Source organism: Vanrija pseudolonga, chromosome 3 (genome assembly GCF_020906515.1).
Source record: "Vanrija pseudolonga chromosome 3, complete sequence".
Lineage (NCBI taxonomy): Eukaryota > Fungi > Basidiomycota > Tremellomycetes > Trichosporonales > Trichosporonaceae > Vanrija > Vanrija pseudolonga.
In genome coordinates, this window is record NC_085851.1 from 2,506,004 (window position 1) to 2,520,837 (window position 14,834).

The following is a 14,834-nucleotide window of genomic DNA, read 5'->3' on the forward strand; positions in this document are numbered from 1 at the left end:
TGGGGTAGAGCAGACAGTGCTGTTTGTATGTATCATATCATGTGCTCGAGGGAGGTGCGGTGTGGCGCCGTCGCGAGGTTCAACTGGCTCGTCCTTCCTGCCCCTGCCCAGTGCCACCAGAACCAGAACCAGTCCAACGCAGCCCAACTAGTCCATCTCTAGCTACACCTTATCCGCTCTTCTAAACCACGACGCCGTACTGGGCACGGTACTCCTCAATCGCCTTAACCTGGGCCTCGTACCCGCCCTTGTTCTTGAGGTACGCGATGATGTCGGTCAAGTTGATGATGGGCACGACGGGGATGCCGAACTCGCGCTCGACCTCCTGGATGGTGCTGCTGTCGCCCGTCTTGCCGCGCTCCTGGCGGTCGACGAGCTGGACGATGCCGACAAGCGTGCCCTTCTGCTCCTTGATGATCGCGATGCTCTCGCGGATCGCCGTGCCGGCAGTCATGACGTCGTCAATGACCACGATGCGCTTGCCCTCCAGGCCGGCGCCGACGAGCGAGCCGCCCTCGCCGTGGTCCTTCTTCTCCTTCCGGTTGTAAGTGTACACCGTGTCCACGCCGCGGTTGGCGAGCGCGACGGCCGTCACAGCGGCCAGGGGAATGCCCTTGTACGCCGGGCCGAAGAGCACGTCGAAGGCCGGGATGGACGACTGGATGGTCGACGCGAACGCCTCGGCCGTCGACGAGAGGAGCTTGCCGTCGTACAGCAGGCCCGCGTTGAAGAAGTAGGGCGACTTGCTGCGTGCCGCGTGAGTTGCCGAACAAGACGACTTGAAGACGACTTGCTCGCCGCTTCGCGGCTCGCAGCTCGCCTACTCACCGGCCCGACTTGAGCGTAAACTCGCCAAACAGCAGCACGCCGCTCGCGATCGCCGCCTCGATAAAGTGCGTCTTGAAGTCAGTAGCGGCCATGGTTATGCTTGCATTCTGAGAAGGGAGAGGAGAAGAGAGGAGAGAGACGAGCTGGGGTCTCCAAAATTGGTAGTGTAGGTGCGATGCGATAACGCTTGGGGGGGGGGGGGAGGGGATTTGGTTCCGTTGTGGCGGCGCGATCGCGATCGGGACGCGTTATGGCGATGGCGACCGACTGGCCGACTGCGAGCGACGGCGCGTCGGTGAGACGGCAAGAGCACAGTCGAGATGCATAGGATGCAGGTATGATCCAGATTCATCCACTTTGCTTACGAGCCTGGCTTGTCACTCGTCACAGGTCCTCACACGACCCGAAGCGAAAGCCCATCGGGTCAAGTCGAGACACGTCTGCCTGATCGAAGTTTGGGCAGTGGTGCATGAGGGTTAGGTTGGAATCAGAAGTCCTCAAGCGACATTGGTCTTGGCAGCAGCATGGTTGAAGAGGAGCATTGCGCGACCTGGCCTGCAGTGGCAAACCGTCAAGGTCACCGAGGTGCATCCTGATCGTCAACAGTCAGGGTTCATTTCCAGGCACGATATCGACAGATTCGGCGACAAGACTGTTAGAACCGATCCAGCCACGGCATTTCGGCGAAAGTCACCATGTGGCATTTATTTGCTCCCGTTAATATTTGATTCCGTCGAAATGGGTTGTAGGCGAACACCACCCAGGCGACCAGCGATCCCTGTGGTGGTGGTGGTGGCCTGGGTGGTGCTGCCTGGCTGCCTCCGCCCACAGCCCTCCTCCCCCCTCCCTGCACTGGCAGCAGCAGCACGGCCGCTCGCTGGCTGTTACTTCCCACTTGTGCGTGTGTCCACTCTTCTTCGTCCGACAACTTCAAGTGAGTGTCTAGCCCCAGCCACCACCCTCCTCGACACCTCGACGACGACGACGCCGACTCGCATCGCCGCCATCGACACGACGAGCGACCGCTGACCACTGCAGAATGGGTATCACTCGCGACTCCCGCCACAAGCGTTCGGCGTCTGGCGCCCGCCGCGCCCAGTAGTGAGTGTGCCTCTGGCGATGGAGTGGGCAAGGACATGTCGCTGACGCGCTACAGCCGCAAGAAGAGGAAGCACGAGCTCGGCCGTCAGCCCGCCATGACCAAGCTCGACACCTCGAAGCGCATCCGCACCGTCCGCACCCGTGGTGGTAACACCAAGTACCGTGCCCTCCGCCTCGACACCGGCAACTTCGCCTGGGGCTCGGAGGCCATCACCCGCAAGACGCGTCTCCTCCAGGTCGTGAGTAGAGCAAGCTGGGACGGGAGAGGGCAAGGAGGGCAAGGATTGGGGATGGACTGGACAGTCATCGAAACTTTTCAGCTATCCAGGGAACGATGATGGGGACGGAGTAGCGACCACCTGCACACGACCTAGCAAGCAGAAAAGAGTGCTCTGCGTGTGCAGACCGTGCTGGCGAGGACGGCGTGCAGGTGGAGCACGATGGGGTGATTTTTTGCCCTCTCCCAACCCAACAACCAAAACCTTCAACTTTTGCTCACACGTCCCGCAGCGCTACAACGCCACCAACAACGAGCTCCTCCGTACCCAGACCCTCGTCAAGTCGGCCGTTATCGAGATCGACGCCACCCCCTTCCGCCAGTGGTACGAGTCGCACTACGCCCAGCCCGCGTTCCGCGCCAAGGCCGGCACCGCCGCCGCTGAGCCCGTCGAGGAGGTCAAGAAGTCGAACCACGTCCAGCGTGTGCTCGCCGAGCGCAAGAAGGACGGCAAGATCGACCCCCACCTTGAGCAGCAGTTCAAGACTGGTCGTCTCCTCGCCATCATCTCGTCGCGCCCCGGCCAGTCTGGTCGCGCCGACGGCTACATCCTTGAGGGCAAGGAGCTCGACTTCTACCTCAAGAAGCTCCAGTCGCGCAAGCAGAAGCACGCCGCCTAAGTGGGGTCGCTTGGGGACGCTTGTACGAACAGGATGGATTCACATGCTTCATTAGTGGGGGCCGGGGCCAACGAGCCGAAGGCGAGCTGGGTGCAGGCGTGGCTGGAGGGACTAGAGCGTGACACACTGACGAGCAAGTTTTGGAAGTCGTGTGATTGATGGGGCGTTGAGGTCGCCATGAACCTGTCGCTGCGACGTCACTGATGGCTGCCGATCAACTTCTACGTGAAGTGTGCAACGGTGTAGGTAGCTGGTGACCTTGCCCGCTCACCAGCTACCTACACCGTTGCACCCTTCTCGAACACAAAGCAACGCCCAACTCAACCCAACTCGCCGCCCACATCACAACACACGATGGTTATGCATATTAGGTAAAGACTGGTGGGTACTGAGTAGCAGCAGCAAAGCGAAAACTGTCCGTGTGGCATGTCTGGGCAAAGAGGTGGTCCAGTGTGCTCGAAAGGCGCGTGCGGCGGCTCTGCTCCCGAATTAATCTCTGGCGCACGAGATTAGAGGAGAGCGGCAGCAGCGACGGAAAGGGCCGCGACGACACCGGCGACCTGGGCCGAGGGGCCGAGCGCGACACCCGACGAGGGCTTGCCAGAGGCCGAGGCCGACGCGAAGGGGTTAGCCGACGAGCTGTTAATTGTGAGCTACTACTCTCGATCGCTCTCTCGCTCCCTCGCTCGGACTCACGCAGCGGCCTGGGTGGGGGTGAAGTTGGGGATGACGGGCTGCGACGCGGCGGTAGTCGCGAGCGAGGCGAGGTTGGTCGAGGTGGCGGCTGCGATGGGGTCAGTTTAGCCTTGGGCCGACGACCTACGGATGCCCGACTCGATCTTGAACTTCTCCGACGTGGCGTAGATCTGCGACGTGTTGGTCGTGTTGACAAACGTCACGATGAAGCCGTCGCCGAAGGACAGCTGGGGGAGGAGGACGCGCGCATAGTCCTGCGACGCGGTGACTGGGGTGGGGCGTCAGTGGGCTGGCTGGGATGGCGGCGGTGGCTGGCGCCGAGTCTGGCGCGCGGAGGCTGCCGGAGGAGGCTGCAACGTGCGCACGGTGCGCGATGCAACGTCGCAACAGACAGAGCAACGCGCATCTTTGTGTCGCGCTCGCTTGCAATGTGCCATCGGACGACGACGACGGGAGACGACTGCCGTCGCCAACGTCCCGCGCGTCACGCCGCTCCTTGTAGCTTACTCACGCTCGTTGGCCAGCTGCTGGGCGTTGGGGAGGAGGCCGTTCGAGTTGGAGAGGAAGGCGCGGAAGGGGAACGTGTCGGTGGGCGCCGAGGTCCAGTTGAGGGGGACCGTGTTGTTGGCGTACCAGACGGTGGCCGAGTTGGGCGCGAGGATCGAGAGGACAGCTGCGGGGGACATGAGCGGGGTGGGTCGGCGGGCAACACAACAGTCAGTCAACTCACCGTTAGCGCCCGTGGCGAGGGTGGCGGCAGCGGCAGCGAGGACAAGAGTAGCCTTCATTGCAAGTGGTGTGTGTGGTGTGTGTGGGTGGTGGGGCAAAAGGACGAGAAGAAAGAGTCGATGATAATGAGGGGGGCAATGAGCGTCGGTGAGGATCGGTTGGTGGGATCGATGGGAAAGGTAGAGAGGGGCGAGAAGGCATGCTGCACCTGCACTTGCGCCAGTTGGTTGCAGCGCGCGTGTTGCAGCAGCAGCAGCAAGGTTTGGTCTTTGCCCCTGGCGTCGGGACTTGCGGGCGACGCGGGCGGCGCGCGGGTCGGCGGCACTGGCGGCACAGTGCGGCACGCAAGACAGCTTGCCCTTGCCCTGCCCTGCCAGGCAACCTGCCACTGTGCTACAACGGGGACCCGCAACAAGCAACTGGGCACACACAGACATACATATGTACAATCTCGACCCAAAAGTGCGTGACGAGCACGAGATGACAAATGAATCGAAGTTCGTAGGTATCAGCGGCACGTGACTTGACTACAAGACTCTGGATATTTGCTTACTAATCAACTGTAATCGAACCTTCGAGATTCTGCTTCCGCTAATGACCCCCACCTCCACTGGGCGAATACTTAAACTGGACGACCCCTGTCGGACAAGAACAAGCAACTCTGCTCTGTTCATGTCACCATTGTCCACCATCTAACCACCGTTGCATCACCAGAGCATCTTTAAAAGACAACCAGAGGGCCTCTCGCCTCACGTCAGTCACCATCATGGCGACCACAACATCATCCCAGCTCGGGCGGGCATCAGACTTTGTCCGCCCAGATTTCCACCAGGTCAACCTCGACATTGAGGGCTACCTGAAGCAGGAGAAGAACCTCAAGCTTGATTCAGGTGCGTAGTCTCGTATCTGCCCCACGCAACTCTTACTAACATGATGTCCTAGATGACCAGATCTGCCGCATGAACCTCACGCCGCTGGGCTGTCCACTCGGCCCGCTCGAGTGCCCGCTGCGGCATACGACCCCAGCGCCGATCAACTTCAAGCCGCCGCCACCGCTGCCGACGCATCCGCGCGAGCGCGAGAAGAAGACGACCGTGTGCAAGCACTACCTGCGCAACCTGTGCAAGGTAGGCGACAACTGCGAGTACACGCACGACTGGAACCTGCGCACCATGCCCGTCTGTGTGTGGTTTGTCAAGCTGGGCAAGTGCGAGCTCGGTGGCGAGTGCCTGTACTACCACCCGCGGGACCGCCGTGTCGAGTGCCCGGACTACGACCGCGGCTTCTGCCGCCTCGGGCCAGAGTGCCCACGCCGACACGTCCGCCGCACGCTGTGCCAGGCGTACCTCGCCGGCTTCTGCCCCGACGGACCAGACTGCAAGCTCGCCCATCCCTCGCCGTACCTCCCCAAGCCCGACACATATGTCAACCCCACGCCGCCGGATCCGACCAAGTCGGGCCCGCCACCAAACCTGCCAGCAGGCTACGGACGATGGCGCGAGTACAAGTACGACCCGAACGCGGTCGTCGTCCCCGCGCCCGCGTGGGCAGAGGGCGGCTCGCTCCAGGGCTGGAGGGCAGGCGGGTTCTTATCCAACCATGCGAGACGCGGGTTCCAGGGCGGCGACGGAGGTGGTGGTGGTGGCGGAGGAGGTGGCGGAGGTGGTGGCGGTGGTGGAGACGACGGCGGTGGACGCCGCGGCGGATGGGTCAAGGACCTCTCGACAGTCTTGTGCTACGTGAGTTCACCGGACTCTGGGAAGGATGACAACTGACAACCCCCAGCGCTGCAACCAGTACGGACACTTTGCCAACACATGCCCCAACAACGCTGTACCCGGCGACCGTGGTGGCCTGCGCCGCGGTCGTGATTAGGAGGAGAAGAGAGAAGACGGCGGAGAGAGTAACCTCACACTGTATAGTAGATTACATAGATCATGTCATGGCAGGAGCCACAAATCAAACAAGAGAATGAGCACGACGCAGAGACGGGAGCAGACATCACCACTGACCCAACACCCGCATTCACTAATAACCAGATGGCATGCAAAGTACAAACAAATCTACCAAACCCAACGCTCTAAGCCCGTCCGCCCTTCTTGTGCCCCCGGTTGCGGTAGTACGCCTTCTTGACCTCGCCGTCGTCGCCGCCGGCCTTGAAGGCCTTGTTGGCGCGCACACCGTCGTCGTCGCTATCGCTGTCGACCGTCTTCTTGGCCTTGATGGAGCCGACGCTGATGTTGACCTTTGGCGGGATGGCGAAGCCGAACGCCTTGCCGACCTTGGCCAGGTCCAGCTTGTTGACGTCGAAGATCTTCTTGAGCGAGTAGGAAGCATACGCCTGCAGGTACGACCTGTAGCCGTCGCGGGCCGAAACGTTGAGGTAGTGATTTTTGGAGATGAGCGACTCGAGCTGGCGCTGCACGTCGGCAATCTTGTTCTGCGGGAACTTGTACTCATTGAGCGGCACCTTTGCGACCTTGAGGAAGCGGAGGAAGCCGAGCTCAGACGGGAGGAGGAAGAGGAGCGACTTGCCCGCCTTGCCGGCACGCGCGGTACGGCCGACACGGTGGATGTAGTCGCGCGGGTCATCAGGAGGGTCGAACTGGATGATCCAGTCGACCTTGGGAATGTCGAGGCCACGGGCGGCAACGTCCGTGCAGAGCAGGATACCTGAGGGAGCGTTGCAGAACTCGAAGAAAGTGTTGGTGCGCTTCTGCTGCTTCTGCTTGCCCTGGTAGAGAGTCAGTATAGGCTGAGGTGGGCGGCGGTGAAACGCACATGAAGGTCCAGGACAGGGACGTCGATGTAGTTGAGCAGCTCGGCGTGGTACTTGACCGAGTTACAGCTCGAGAAGAAGACAATAACCTTCTTCTTGAGGTTACGCTTCAGGAAGGTGAACAGCAGCATGAAGCGCTTGTCCGACTCGCATACAACGTAGCCCTGCTCGAGGAACTCGGCCGTAGACGTGTCCTTCTTGTCGTCGACGTTGATGTACAGAGGACCAGAGCGGAGCGAGATGCGGGCCAAGTCAGTGACCTTTGTCGTCTGGGTAGCCGAGAAGAGCATTGACTGGCGGTTGTCGTTGGGGAGGATCTTGACAATCTGCTTCATCTCCTCCTCGAAACCGACCTCGAGGATACGGTCGGCCTCGTCGATGACCAGGGCCTTGAGGTTCTTGAACACGAAGCCCTTGGTGTTCTGGAGGTGGTCGAGCAGACGACCGGGGGTGGCCACAAGGAGGTTGACGCCCTTGACAAGCTTGTCGGCCTCGGCCTTGCGGTTGGCGCCGCCCATGACGATGCCAAAGGTCTGCGAGTGGCCCTGCATGAGGTCCTTGACGACGCCGAGGATCTGGAGGGCGAGCTCACGCGTGGGCGAGATGATGATGACGCCGGTACCGTTGGCGGGCTTGAAGCGGAGCGTGTGCAGGAGCTCGACGGCAGGCACAAGGAAGGCCATGGTCTTGCCCGAGCCTGTCCTCGCGGCACCGAGCACGTCCTTGCCGGCCAGGAGAGGGGGGATGGTGCGCGCCTGCACCTCGGTCATGGTCTCGAAGCCCATGCGCTGGATCGAGTTGAGCGTCGCAGGCGAGAGCGGGAGCGTGTTGAACGGCACGCGCTCGTAGCTGTTGGGCGCGTCGAGGGTGACCTTTGACGACGAGGCGGCGGCGGCGGCGTCGCCCGACTCCTCGGCGTCCGACTGCACCTCTGGCCCGGCGGCCACGGGCGCGGCGACCTCCGAGTCCGCCTTGGACACGCGCTTGCGCTTCTTGCCGTCTGGGCGGGGCTGCTGTCCCGACATTGTGTGTTGTGGTTGTGGTTGTTGTTCGTGCGAGCGAGATTACAGCCATCAGATTTGCATCACTCATCCCTCCAGGCGGGGGAGGCGGCTCAACTTTCTGGGATTAATGAGGCGTAAATAATGGTTAAAAAATGATGCAATAAATTTGATTCCGCCCAGTCATAAGGCTGCTTGCGGTCCTCGCACCCAGAATTCTTTCGGCGAGCAGCAGCAGAATATTTCAGCGCGACGGTGCGTGCTTTCCTTCTTCCTTCACCACCCCACAAGCTGGTCAAACAAGGACTCAACATCCTCTTCAAAAGGGGCCTCTGGCTCTGCTCATAGAGGTAAGTTGGCCTTCTGCCATCAACGTGTCCCTCCTCCCTCCCCTCTACCTGTAAATTCTGATGGTGCTGCGTGCGATGACCATCTTGCTACTGGCCATCGCTCGCAGCCCATCTCGTCTGGATGACAATGTGTAACAATTCAAACTAGAGTCTGTTATGGCCAAGCGCCGAAGACACTTAAACGCACTATTCTGAACACTGTGCCCATCTCAAGCCTCTTTGACATGGCATGAACGTCGAGCTGACAACGTCAGCCTATAATCTCCACAACCACTCGCCTGTCGATTCAAGTCCAGGCTTCCAATACCCGTGAGTACTGCTGCATTTTGCCTCTCCACCTTCTTCTGTTATGATGTCCCATATGGGAATTACCGCCTGAGTCTGCTCTCGCTGCCGTCTTAATTGCCGGGAGTGGGAGTGGACGTTGTAGACGAAACATGGCTGTTTTATTTTTTCTGAACCCAAACCATTCCTTTCCGAGTTGGCAAACACAATCAGCTGGCCATGGCTGACAGGCGTAGCAGCTCGATCTCTTGATTCCAGCATCCCCATCGCCGTTTGATTCGCATTCAGTAAGTGGACCTTCCTGAGCTGGCATCCCCCATCACACACCCAATCTACAATAAATGATGATCCAACACGACGGTCTACTTACATCTTTATGGTGAAAAGGCCCGAAACCCATTTTTACCGGGCACCTTGCTGAATCTCCTCTCCTCCACACACTCTTCTTGTTTGATGGAGAGCTCGTGCTGACGAAACCAAAGACATGGCTAGACAACCCGTGGCTGGCCCTTCGCGCCACAAGGCTTCGGCCGCCCAGGTTCCTCCCCCTCCCCCAACAGTGTCGGGATTCAACCCCTCGCGCACTCACTTTGCCATGGCACTCCCGATTCTGGGCTCTGCCGACAAGGTGCAGGTCTGGGACATTGCTGCCGACGCCGTCGTCGCCGAATGGGAGGTGCCCAATGCCTCCAAGGTTACGGCTGTTGTCTGGGCATCGGCTGCCTCTGGTGCGGCCAGGAAGCGCAGGAAGCGTAAGTCGCTTGGCGGCGCCGACGGTGGCGAGGAGGACGTCCTGCTGGTTGCGACCAACAAGGGCGACTCGTCTAGCCTCGTCGTCTACACCCCCATCAAGGGCGAGGTGCTGCGGACGATCCCTCTGAGCGCCAAGGCTACTGCCGCCTGGTCGGATGAGCACGGCGTCATCATTGCGACTGCCTCCAACCTGCTCGTCCTTGGCCGCGACATTGCCACGGTTGCGCACACCTTTGCCTTGCCGTCAACCGCTTCGGCTCCCTCTGCAGTGGCGCTCCTCCCCACGTCGTCTGTCGAGACACTTCACGTGGTCGTCGCCAACGCATCGGTCGTCGCCCTTCACCTCTCCCTCGAATCCTCCTCCATTTCCCACACGTCATCCCCATTGCCCGTGTCTACAACATCAGTCACCAGCCTCGAGCCCCTGCCATTAACACAACAAGGCGCGTCGTTCCTGGTGGTGTCTGAGGACGACAGGACTGTGTCCCAGTACACGCTCGCATCGCCGACGGTCACCGCCAAGCTGTCGTTCCGCTACGCGTCGCCAACAGTCTCGCCGGCGCACTCTCTGGCTGTTTCGTCTGAACTGCTGTCGGTGTTGCACTTCTCTGGCGAGATTTCGCTCTTCCCTCTGCCTTCAGAGGTCGACCTGTCTCGCCCCAAGTCGGACTCGAAGCCTACCACTGTCAAGCTCGTCGAGGGCAAGGATGAGCGGACAGCACACATTGCACGTGCCGAGTTTGCTCCCAGCAGCGACGCTCTGTTGTGTGGTCGTCTGGCTGGTGGTGGACGCGTCAAGTGGTACCGCGCAGTGTATGAGCTTCCCGAGGGTGGCCTCCGCCCTTCGGTTGTGGTCAAGTGCGATGCCCAGGACCTCGTTGCGTCGCAGGCCGGTGCCAACGGCTCGACCCTTCAGCGCTACAGCGCTCCCGCCAACGTCGTTCAGGCTGGTGGCGATGAGGGTGAGGCCGAGCCCGCTGCGGCTCTCCCCACCGACGTCGACATGGCCGACCTGTCCCTTGGCGAGCGTCTCCTTGCTGCCCCTGTCCAGGCCAATGGCGAGGCTGCAACGTCCGCTGCCCTCAACGGGCCGGTCAACGCTGCCTCGCTGACGCGACTTTTGGTCCAGGCTCTCCACACTTCGGACCCGGCCCTCCTCACCCTCTGCCTTTCGCACCGTGACCCGGTCCTTATCCGCAACACTGTGCGCAAGCTCCCCTCGCAGCTGGCCCTCCCCCTCCTCAAGGCCTGCGTTGAGCGCCTGAGCCAGGGCAAGGGTGCCAACCGTCGTGGCGGTGGTCGCGGCAACATGCAGAACGAGCAGCAGGGTCGCGGCACTGTCGAATGGGTCAAGGGTGTCCTCATTGAGCGTGGCAACATTCTCATGACGATGCCCTCGCTCCCTGCGCAGCTCGCGACGCTTTCCAACCTGCTCGCTACCCGCATGGAGCTGTACCAGCCCCTGCTGTCGCTGTGTGGCCGCCTTGACCTTGCGCTTGCGCAGATCAATGTGCGCCGCCTGGCTGCGGAGCAGGCCCTCCTCGCTGCCGACGCCAAGGGCGACGGCGAGCACTATGTCGAGGGCGAGAGCGACGACGAGGTGGCGATCGAGGTTGGCGACGAGGACGAGGACGACATTGAGGACATCAACATGATGGCCGCCGAGTCTGACGACGAGGACAGCGAGGAGGACGACTCTGAGGAGGACGATGACGAGGATGTTCTCGACTCTGACGAGGAGCTTCTTGACATTGAGGCGGAGGAGAGCGACGACGGCGAGGAGAGCGACTCTGAGGATGAGTAATTGTTATCATTTGCACAGTAGAGCGTGTTGCATTATCACATGTATCATTACCAAGCGCAATGGGGATGGGGCATGGCTGAGTGCGGTATGGGATTGCCGCGAACAGCATTTCATCATGGCGAGTGGCACTTGGAGTCGATGCATGGCCCCGACCCAGTCCACCGCGTCGATTAGACACTGAAGCGGCGAGGTTGCCGTGCCGGTGCTAGATTGTGTGAAAGCAGATCGTCTGCGAACGGGAATCTGATGCGCGTCGAACGGGAATGCACCGACAGCGCTACTCTTAGACTGCGCTAGAGGAGGCTAGTGGAAGAAGGCGATAGTGGCGCCGGCGACGACGGCGAGAGAGCGATTGCGATATAAGAAGGGGCGAGCGGCCTCTCGCTCAGCACCAAGCCCAATGGTCACTCTCGTCGCTCTGGCCTCCCTCCTCGCCATCGCCAGCGCGGGCCCAACGCCCCCCGCAGGCCCGTACACCGTCACTGTCGGGTCCCTCGGGCCGTGGACGACGCCAGACGACACCCCAGCAAACAGCTTCATCGCCTCGGACGGCGTGTACTGGTTCCAGCAAGCGCACAGCCTGTATGGGGTCACCGACTCGCGGCAGTGGAGCTTTTATTCCGGGCGGGACATGGACAGCGCGACGCGCCACGCAATCTCGGGCGCTACCGACCCCGCGAACACGCTCGACTCGAACGCGGACACGACGTGGCGGTGCAACTCCTCCCCGACTGGCCTGCTGGCCACCTACGCGAACGGCAGCCGGAGCTACAGCCAGCGCAACTACTGCGACCTGGCCGGCGTATGGGTCGACCCCGACTCGGGAGACTGGGTCGGGCTCGCGCATAACGAGTTTACGCCGGCGCCGTATGCCGACGGGCTGCACTTTGACGGGATTGACCGTGCCATCTCATCCGACGGGGGCAGGACATGGCGCATCACGGAGCGTATCATCACGTCGCCGTACGCGACGACGCGCGGGGATAACGCTGCGTTTCCCGAGCAGACGTACAGCTACGGCGACGGCGATCCGCGGCTTACGGTCGACATTGCGGGCGGCTACTTCTACGTGTACTACGGCTCGCGGGTACTTAACAAGGGCGGGGGCTGGGTCGCGTTCTATGCGCACGTTGCGCGCGCGCGCATGGCGGACAAGATGGTCGCTGGGAGTTGGGAGAAGTGGTATGCCGGGGCCTGGGGCCAGCCCGGCGTCGGGGGGAACGAGTCCAACCTCGTCCCGGTCACCAACGACGCCGACACGGGGTACACTTCCCCCGAGAAGGAGTACAACCCCACCACGAAGGGCAGCGTCGCGGCGCAGATAGCGGCAGGCGCCACGCCGCCCACGTCGCCGCTCTTCGTAATGGACGCGACGTACTCCGCGCACCTGGGCCTCTTCATCGCCCAGCCGCAGGCGCGCGACCAGAGCGGGAACGCGCCGCAGGAGCTGTATGTCAGCGACGACCTCGTGCGCTGGACGCTGGCGGGGAACACGGGCAGTAGGTATACCACTGCGAGCTGGTACCGCTGGCTCCTGGACCCCGTGAGCAAGACGAGCTCGCAGATCGTCGGGAAACAGTTCAGGTCGTACTGCTCCTTCGGGTGCTCGGGGGGCAGGAGCGGCGAGTATGTCCGGGTGCAGCTGGACGGGGCGCCGTTCGTGCCTGTCAAGTCGGGCGCCTATGTTCTCAGCACGCAGGGCAACAAGCTGCGCGCGGCGAGCGGTCTGGCCTCAACCACTGCCGCCGCAGGCGACAGCGTCGTCTTGAGTCGGCTCGACGACGGCGCGTACACCCTCTCGTATGGCGGCGCCTTCCTCGGCGTAGACGACACCACCAACGCCGGCCGGGCATGGGGCGCGCGCATCTCCCTCCGCTCTGCGGCGAGCACCGGGTCCCAGTGGTGGGTCATCCCCAACCGCCGTGCCGCCGACCGGACGCTCGACGGCAGCTTCCGCGTCATCAATCGCTACTCTGGCCTCGCGCTGTCGATTTCGGCGGGTGGATCGCGCGGCGTCGACACGACGCCGGTGCGGGCTTGGGACGCGCCGAGTGGTGGGATTAGTGCTGGGCGGTTGGCTCTTGAGCAGGTCATTAGCTTCACCCCGGCGTAGAGGAGTAGTTAAATACAGGAATCAGATCAGAAAATGACAACGCCGATGTTAGTCATGGACACAAGAATGCAATGTCATCACTTCAACTTGGCTTCCGTTCCACCACCGCGCTTCACTCAGGCCGGCGCCAGTTACGCGTCGCCGCCGACTGCTGGCTTGGGAACATGAGAATGTTGGCCACCTGGACGTGTTCGGGGCGCGAGGCGACCCAGACGATCTGCTCGGCAACGTCGGCGCTGGGGCGTTAGCTGACGAGCTCTAGACATGCAGCTACTCACCCAGTCAGCGGCGTGATCCCCTTGTACTCGTTGTCCGCGCGCCCCTGGTCGCCGCGGTACCGCACGACCGAGAACTCGGTCTCCACCATGCCCGGCAGGATCTCGGCGATGCGCACGTTCGTGTCGATCAGCTCGTGCCTCAGCGAGTCGGTGAACGCGTGCACGGCAAACTTGGTCGCGCAGTAGATTGAGCCTGGGGTGTGAGTGGACATGTGAGGCTTTGGGACGCGCTTACCTCCGGGGTACGACTCGATGCCCGCGACAGAGCCAAGGTTGACGATGAGCTGGTGGCTTAGATGGAACCAGAGCATTTACCCACTCCAGTATTCCTCTTCTTGAAGTCGCGGACGACGTTTTGGGTGAGCTGAATGAGGCCAATGACTGGGATGTCAGCTAGACCCACATCTGGGAGATAGAGGCTGAGCTGACCATTGGTGTTGAACATGACGTCGATATCGGCCTCGGCTGCAATGTCAGATCGGTCAACGAGTTGGGTACTACCCACAAATGTCTGGGAAGTTAGCTTCGTGGGGGCACTGTGAAGCTACTCACCGCCAACATGCTCGCGGCCACGAACAAGCCCAGCATTGTTTACCAGTCTGTGTGGGTCAGTCCGGTTCGCACTCGTTACCCACACATCGAGCTTCAGCCCCTCCGTCTTGTCCAGCACCGTGTCGAGTGCCTTGCGGTCCTGCATGTCCGCCTCGATAACAACGACCTTGGAGCCAGCGTACCCGGCCTCAGCGTGCGTGGCCTCACACTTGGCCTTCACCTCGTCGAGGTTGGCGCGCCGGCGGGCGAGGAGGACGACGTTGGAGCCGGCCTTGGCGAACAGTTCGGCAGTGGAGGCGCCGATACCGGAGGAAGCACCAGTGACGAGGACTGGGAGGTGAGTTTCGGCTGGCTGGGGGAAGCTTCGTGGAAGCCCTACTCACTATTCTTGCCGACCAGACGTTCCGAGCTGAAGACGTTGAGGCTGCGCGCCTGGGTGTACGTCGCACCCAGGCGGCGTGTGGCGCTAGCACCGAGCCTTGCAGCGAAGCGAGTAGTCAGCATGTCGATGGGAGTGAGAGGGAAAGTGTCAAACGTCAAGAGTTGGAAATCGCAATGCCCCATTATCGTCGGACTCCCTCCACTTGCTGCTCGATACGATGTCACCGTTCGGACCTATTACCCCGCATTCTTTACCCCGCACTTTCCACCCCTGCAGAGACGACGCA

At 61.5% G+C, this 14,834-nt stretch overlaps 8 protein-coding genes across 8 annotated transcripts; 4 read left to right on the top strand and 4 right to left on the bottom strand.

Moving 5' to 3' along the window:
* Window positions 1–68: 68 nt before the first annotated feature.
* On the bottom strand, window positions 69–933 carry URA5 (Orotate phosphoribosyltransferase). Its single transcript, XM_062771075.1, has 2 exons — window positions 829–933; window positions 69–746 (listed from the first exon to the last, which is right to left on the bottom strand). The coding sequence occupies exons 1-2, from the start codon at window positions 918–920 to the stop codon at window positions 182–184; spliced, it is 657 nt and encodes a 218-aa protein (XP_062627059.1). The 5' UTR covers window positions 921–933; the 3' UTR covers window positions 69–181.
* A 716-nt stretch (window positions 934–1,649) lies between these two features.
* On the top strand, window positions 1,650–2,880 carry RPS8 (40S ribosomal protein S8). The gene is made up of 4 exons (XM_062771076.1): window positions 1,650–1,762; window positions 1,867–1,929; window positions 1,985–2,168; window positions 2,440–2,880. The coding sequence occupies exons 2-4, from the start codon at window positions 1,868–1,870 to the stop codon at window positions 2,824–2,826; spliced, it is 633 nt and encodes a 210-aa protein (XP_062627060.1). The 5' UTR covers window positions 1,650–1,762; window position 1,867; the 3' UTR covers window positions 2,827–2,880.
* A 291-nt stretch (window positions 2,881–3,171) lies between these two features.
* Window positions 3,172–4,636, bottom strand: LOC62_03G004557 (uncharacterized protein). The gene is made up of 5 exons (XM_062771077.1): window positions 4,253–4,636; window positions 4,034–4,195; window positions 3,650–3,790; window positions 3,523–3,610; window positions 3,172–3,465 (listed from the first exon to the last, which is right to left on the bottom strand). The coding sequence occupies exons 1-5, from the start codon at window positions 4,308–4,310 to the stop codon at window positions 3,336–3,338; spliced, it is 579 nt and encodes a 192-aa protein (XP_062627061.1). The 5' UTR covers window positions 4,311–4,636; the 3' UTR covers window positions 3,172–3,335.
* A 283-nt stretch (window positions 4,637–4,919) lies between these two features.
* YTH1 (mRNA 3'-end-processing protein YTH1) lies at window positions 4,920–6,220 on the top strand. Its single transcript, XM_062771078.1, has 3 exons — window positions 4,920–5,141; window positions 5,194–5,990; window positions 6,037–6,220. Exons 1-3 carry the CDS (start codon window positions 5,018–5,020, stop codon window positions 6,124–6,126), a joined length of 1,011 nt encoding a protein of 336 aa, XP_062627062.1. The 5' UTR covers window positions 4,920–5,017; the 3' UTR covers window positions 6,127–6,220.
* A 55-nt stretch (window positions 6,221–6,275) lies between these two features.
* Window positions 6,276–8,070, bottom strand: HAS1 (ATP-dependent RNA helicase HAS1). Its single transcript, XM_062771079.1, has 2 exons — window positions 7,033–8,070; window positions 6,276–6,985 (listed from the first exon to the last, which is right to left on the bottom strand). The coding sequence occupies exons 1-2, from the start codon at window positions 8,053–8,055 to the stop codon at window positions 6,332–6,334; spliced, it is 1,677 nt and encodes a 558-aa protein (XP_062627063.1). The 5' UTR covers window positions 8,056–8,070; the 3' UTR covers window positions 6,276–6,331.
* Window positions 8,071–8,263: 193 nt separating this feature from the next.
* WDR43 (WD repeat-containing protein 43) lies at window positions 8,264–11,283 on the top strand. Its single transcript, XM_062771080.1, has 4 exons — window positions 8,264–8,381; window positions 8,636–8,690; window positions 8,903–8,953; window positions 9,151–11,283. The coding sequence occupies exon 4, from the start codon at window positions 9,151–9,153 to the stop codon at window positions 11,221–11,223; it is 2,073 nt and encodes a 690-aa protein (XP_062627064.1). The 5' UTR covers window positions 8,264–8,381; window positions 8,636–8,690; window positions 8,903–8,953; the 3' UTR covers window positions 11,224–11,283.
* A 340-nt stretch (window positions 11,284–11,623) lies between these two features.
* LOC62_03G004561 (uncharacterized protein) lies at window positions 11,624–13,336 on the top strand (the record flags this gene model as incomplete). The annotated part of the gene is made up of 1 exon (XM_062771081.1): window positions 11,624–13,336. One exon carries the CDS (start codon window positions 11,624–11,626, stop codon window positions 13,334–13,336), a length of 1,713 nt encoding a protein of 570 aa, XP_062627065.1.
* Window positions 13,337–13,391: 55 nt separating this feature from the next.
* On the bottom strand, window positions 13,392–14,681 carry YMR226C (NADP-dependent 3-hydroxy acid dehydrogenase). Its single transcript, XM_062771082.1, has 8 exons — window positions 14,550–14,681; window positions 14,250–14,496; window positions 14,167–14,213; window positions 14,044–14,079; window positions 13,934–13,995; window positions 13,850–13,898; window positions 13,615–13,807; window positions 13,392–13,572 (listed from the first exon to the last, which is right to left on the bottom strand). Exons 1-8 carry the CDS (start codon window positions 14,668–14,670, stop codon window positions 13,449–13,451), a joined length of 879 nt encoding a protein of 292 aa, XP_062627066.1. The 5' UTR covers window positions 14,671–14,681; the 3' UTR covers window positions 13,392–13,448.
* Between the last annotated feature and the right edge of the window lie 153 nt (window positions 14,682–14,834).

Coding starts and splice junctions, on each gene's coding strand:
- WDR43 (XM_062771080.1), top strand. CDS start 9,151: ATGGCTAGACAACCCGTGGCTGGCCCTTCGCGCCACAAGGCTTCGGCC.
- YTH1 (XM_062771078.1), top strand. CDS start 5,018: ATGGCGACCACAACATCATCCCAGCTCGGGCGGGCATCAGACTTTGTC. Junction 5,142..5,193: donor GAACCTCAAGCTTGATTCAG/GTGCGTAGTCTC, acceptor ATGATGTCCTAG/ATGACCAGATCTGCCGCATG. Junction 5,991..6,036: donor TCTCGACAGTCTTGTGCTAC/GTGAGTTCACCG, acceptor GACAACCCCCAG/CGCTGCAACCAGTACGGACA.
- RPS8 (XM_062771076.1), top strand. CDS start 1,868: ATGGGTATCACTCGCGACTCCCGCCACAAGCGTTCGGCGTCTGGCGCC. Junction 1,930..1,984: donor GGCGCCCGCCGCGCCCAGTA/GTGAGTGTGCCT, acceptor GACGCGCTACAG/CCGCAAGAAGAGGAAGCACG. Junction 2,169..2,439: donor AGACGCGTCTCCTCCAGGTC/GTGAGTAGAGCA, acceptor CACGTCCCGCAG/CGCTACAACGCCACCAACAA.
- URA5 (XM_062771075.1), bottom strand. CDS start 920: ATGGCCGCTACTGACTTCAAGACGCACTTTATCGAGGCGGCGATCGCG. Junction 747..828: donor TTTACGCTCAAGTCGGGCCG/GTGAGTAGGCGA, acceptor CGCGGCACGCAG/CAAGTCGCCCTACTTCTTCA.
- YMR226C (XM_062771082.1), bottom strand. CDS start 14,670: ATGCTGACTACTCGCTTCGCTGCAAGGCTCGGTGCTAGCGCCACACGC. Junction 14,497..14,549: donor ACGTCTGGTCGGCAAGAATA/GTGAGTAGGGCT, acceptor CTCACCTCCCAG/TCCTCGTCACTGGTGCTTCC. Junction 14,214..14,249: donor GAGGGGCTGAAGCTCGATGT/GTGGGTAACGAG, acceptor TGACCCACACAG/ACTGGTAAACAATGCTGGGC.
- LOC62_03G004557 (XM_062771077.1), bottom strand. CDS start 4,310: ATGAAGGCTACTCTTGTCCTCGCTGCCGCTGCCGCCACCCTCGCCACG. Junction 3,791..4,033: donor CCAGCAGCTGGCCAACGAGC/GTGAGTAAGCTA, acceptor GCCCCACCCCAG/TCACCGCGTCGCAGGACTAT. Junction 3,466..3,522: donor ACCCCCACCCAGGCCGCTGC/GTGAGTCCGAGC, acceptor CACAATTAACAG/CTCGTCGGCTAACCCCTTCG.
- HAS1 (XM_062771079.1), bottom strand. CDS start 8,055: ATGTCGGGACAGCAGCCCCGCCCAGACGGCAAGAAGCGCAAGCGCGTG. Junction 6,986..7,032: donor TCCCTGTCCTGGACCTTCAT/GTGCGTTTCACC, acceptor ACTCTCTACCAG/GGCAAGCAGAAGCAGCAGAA.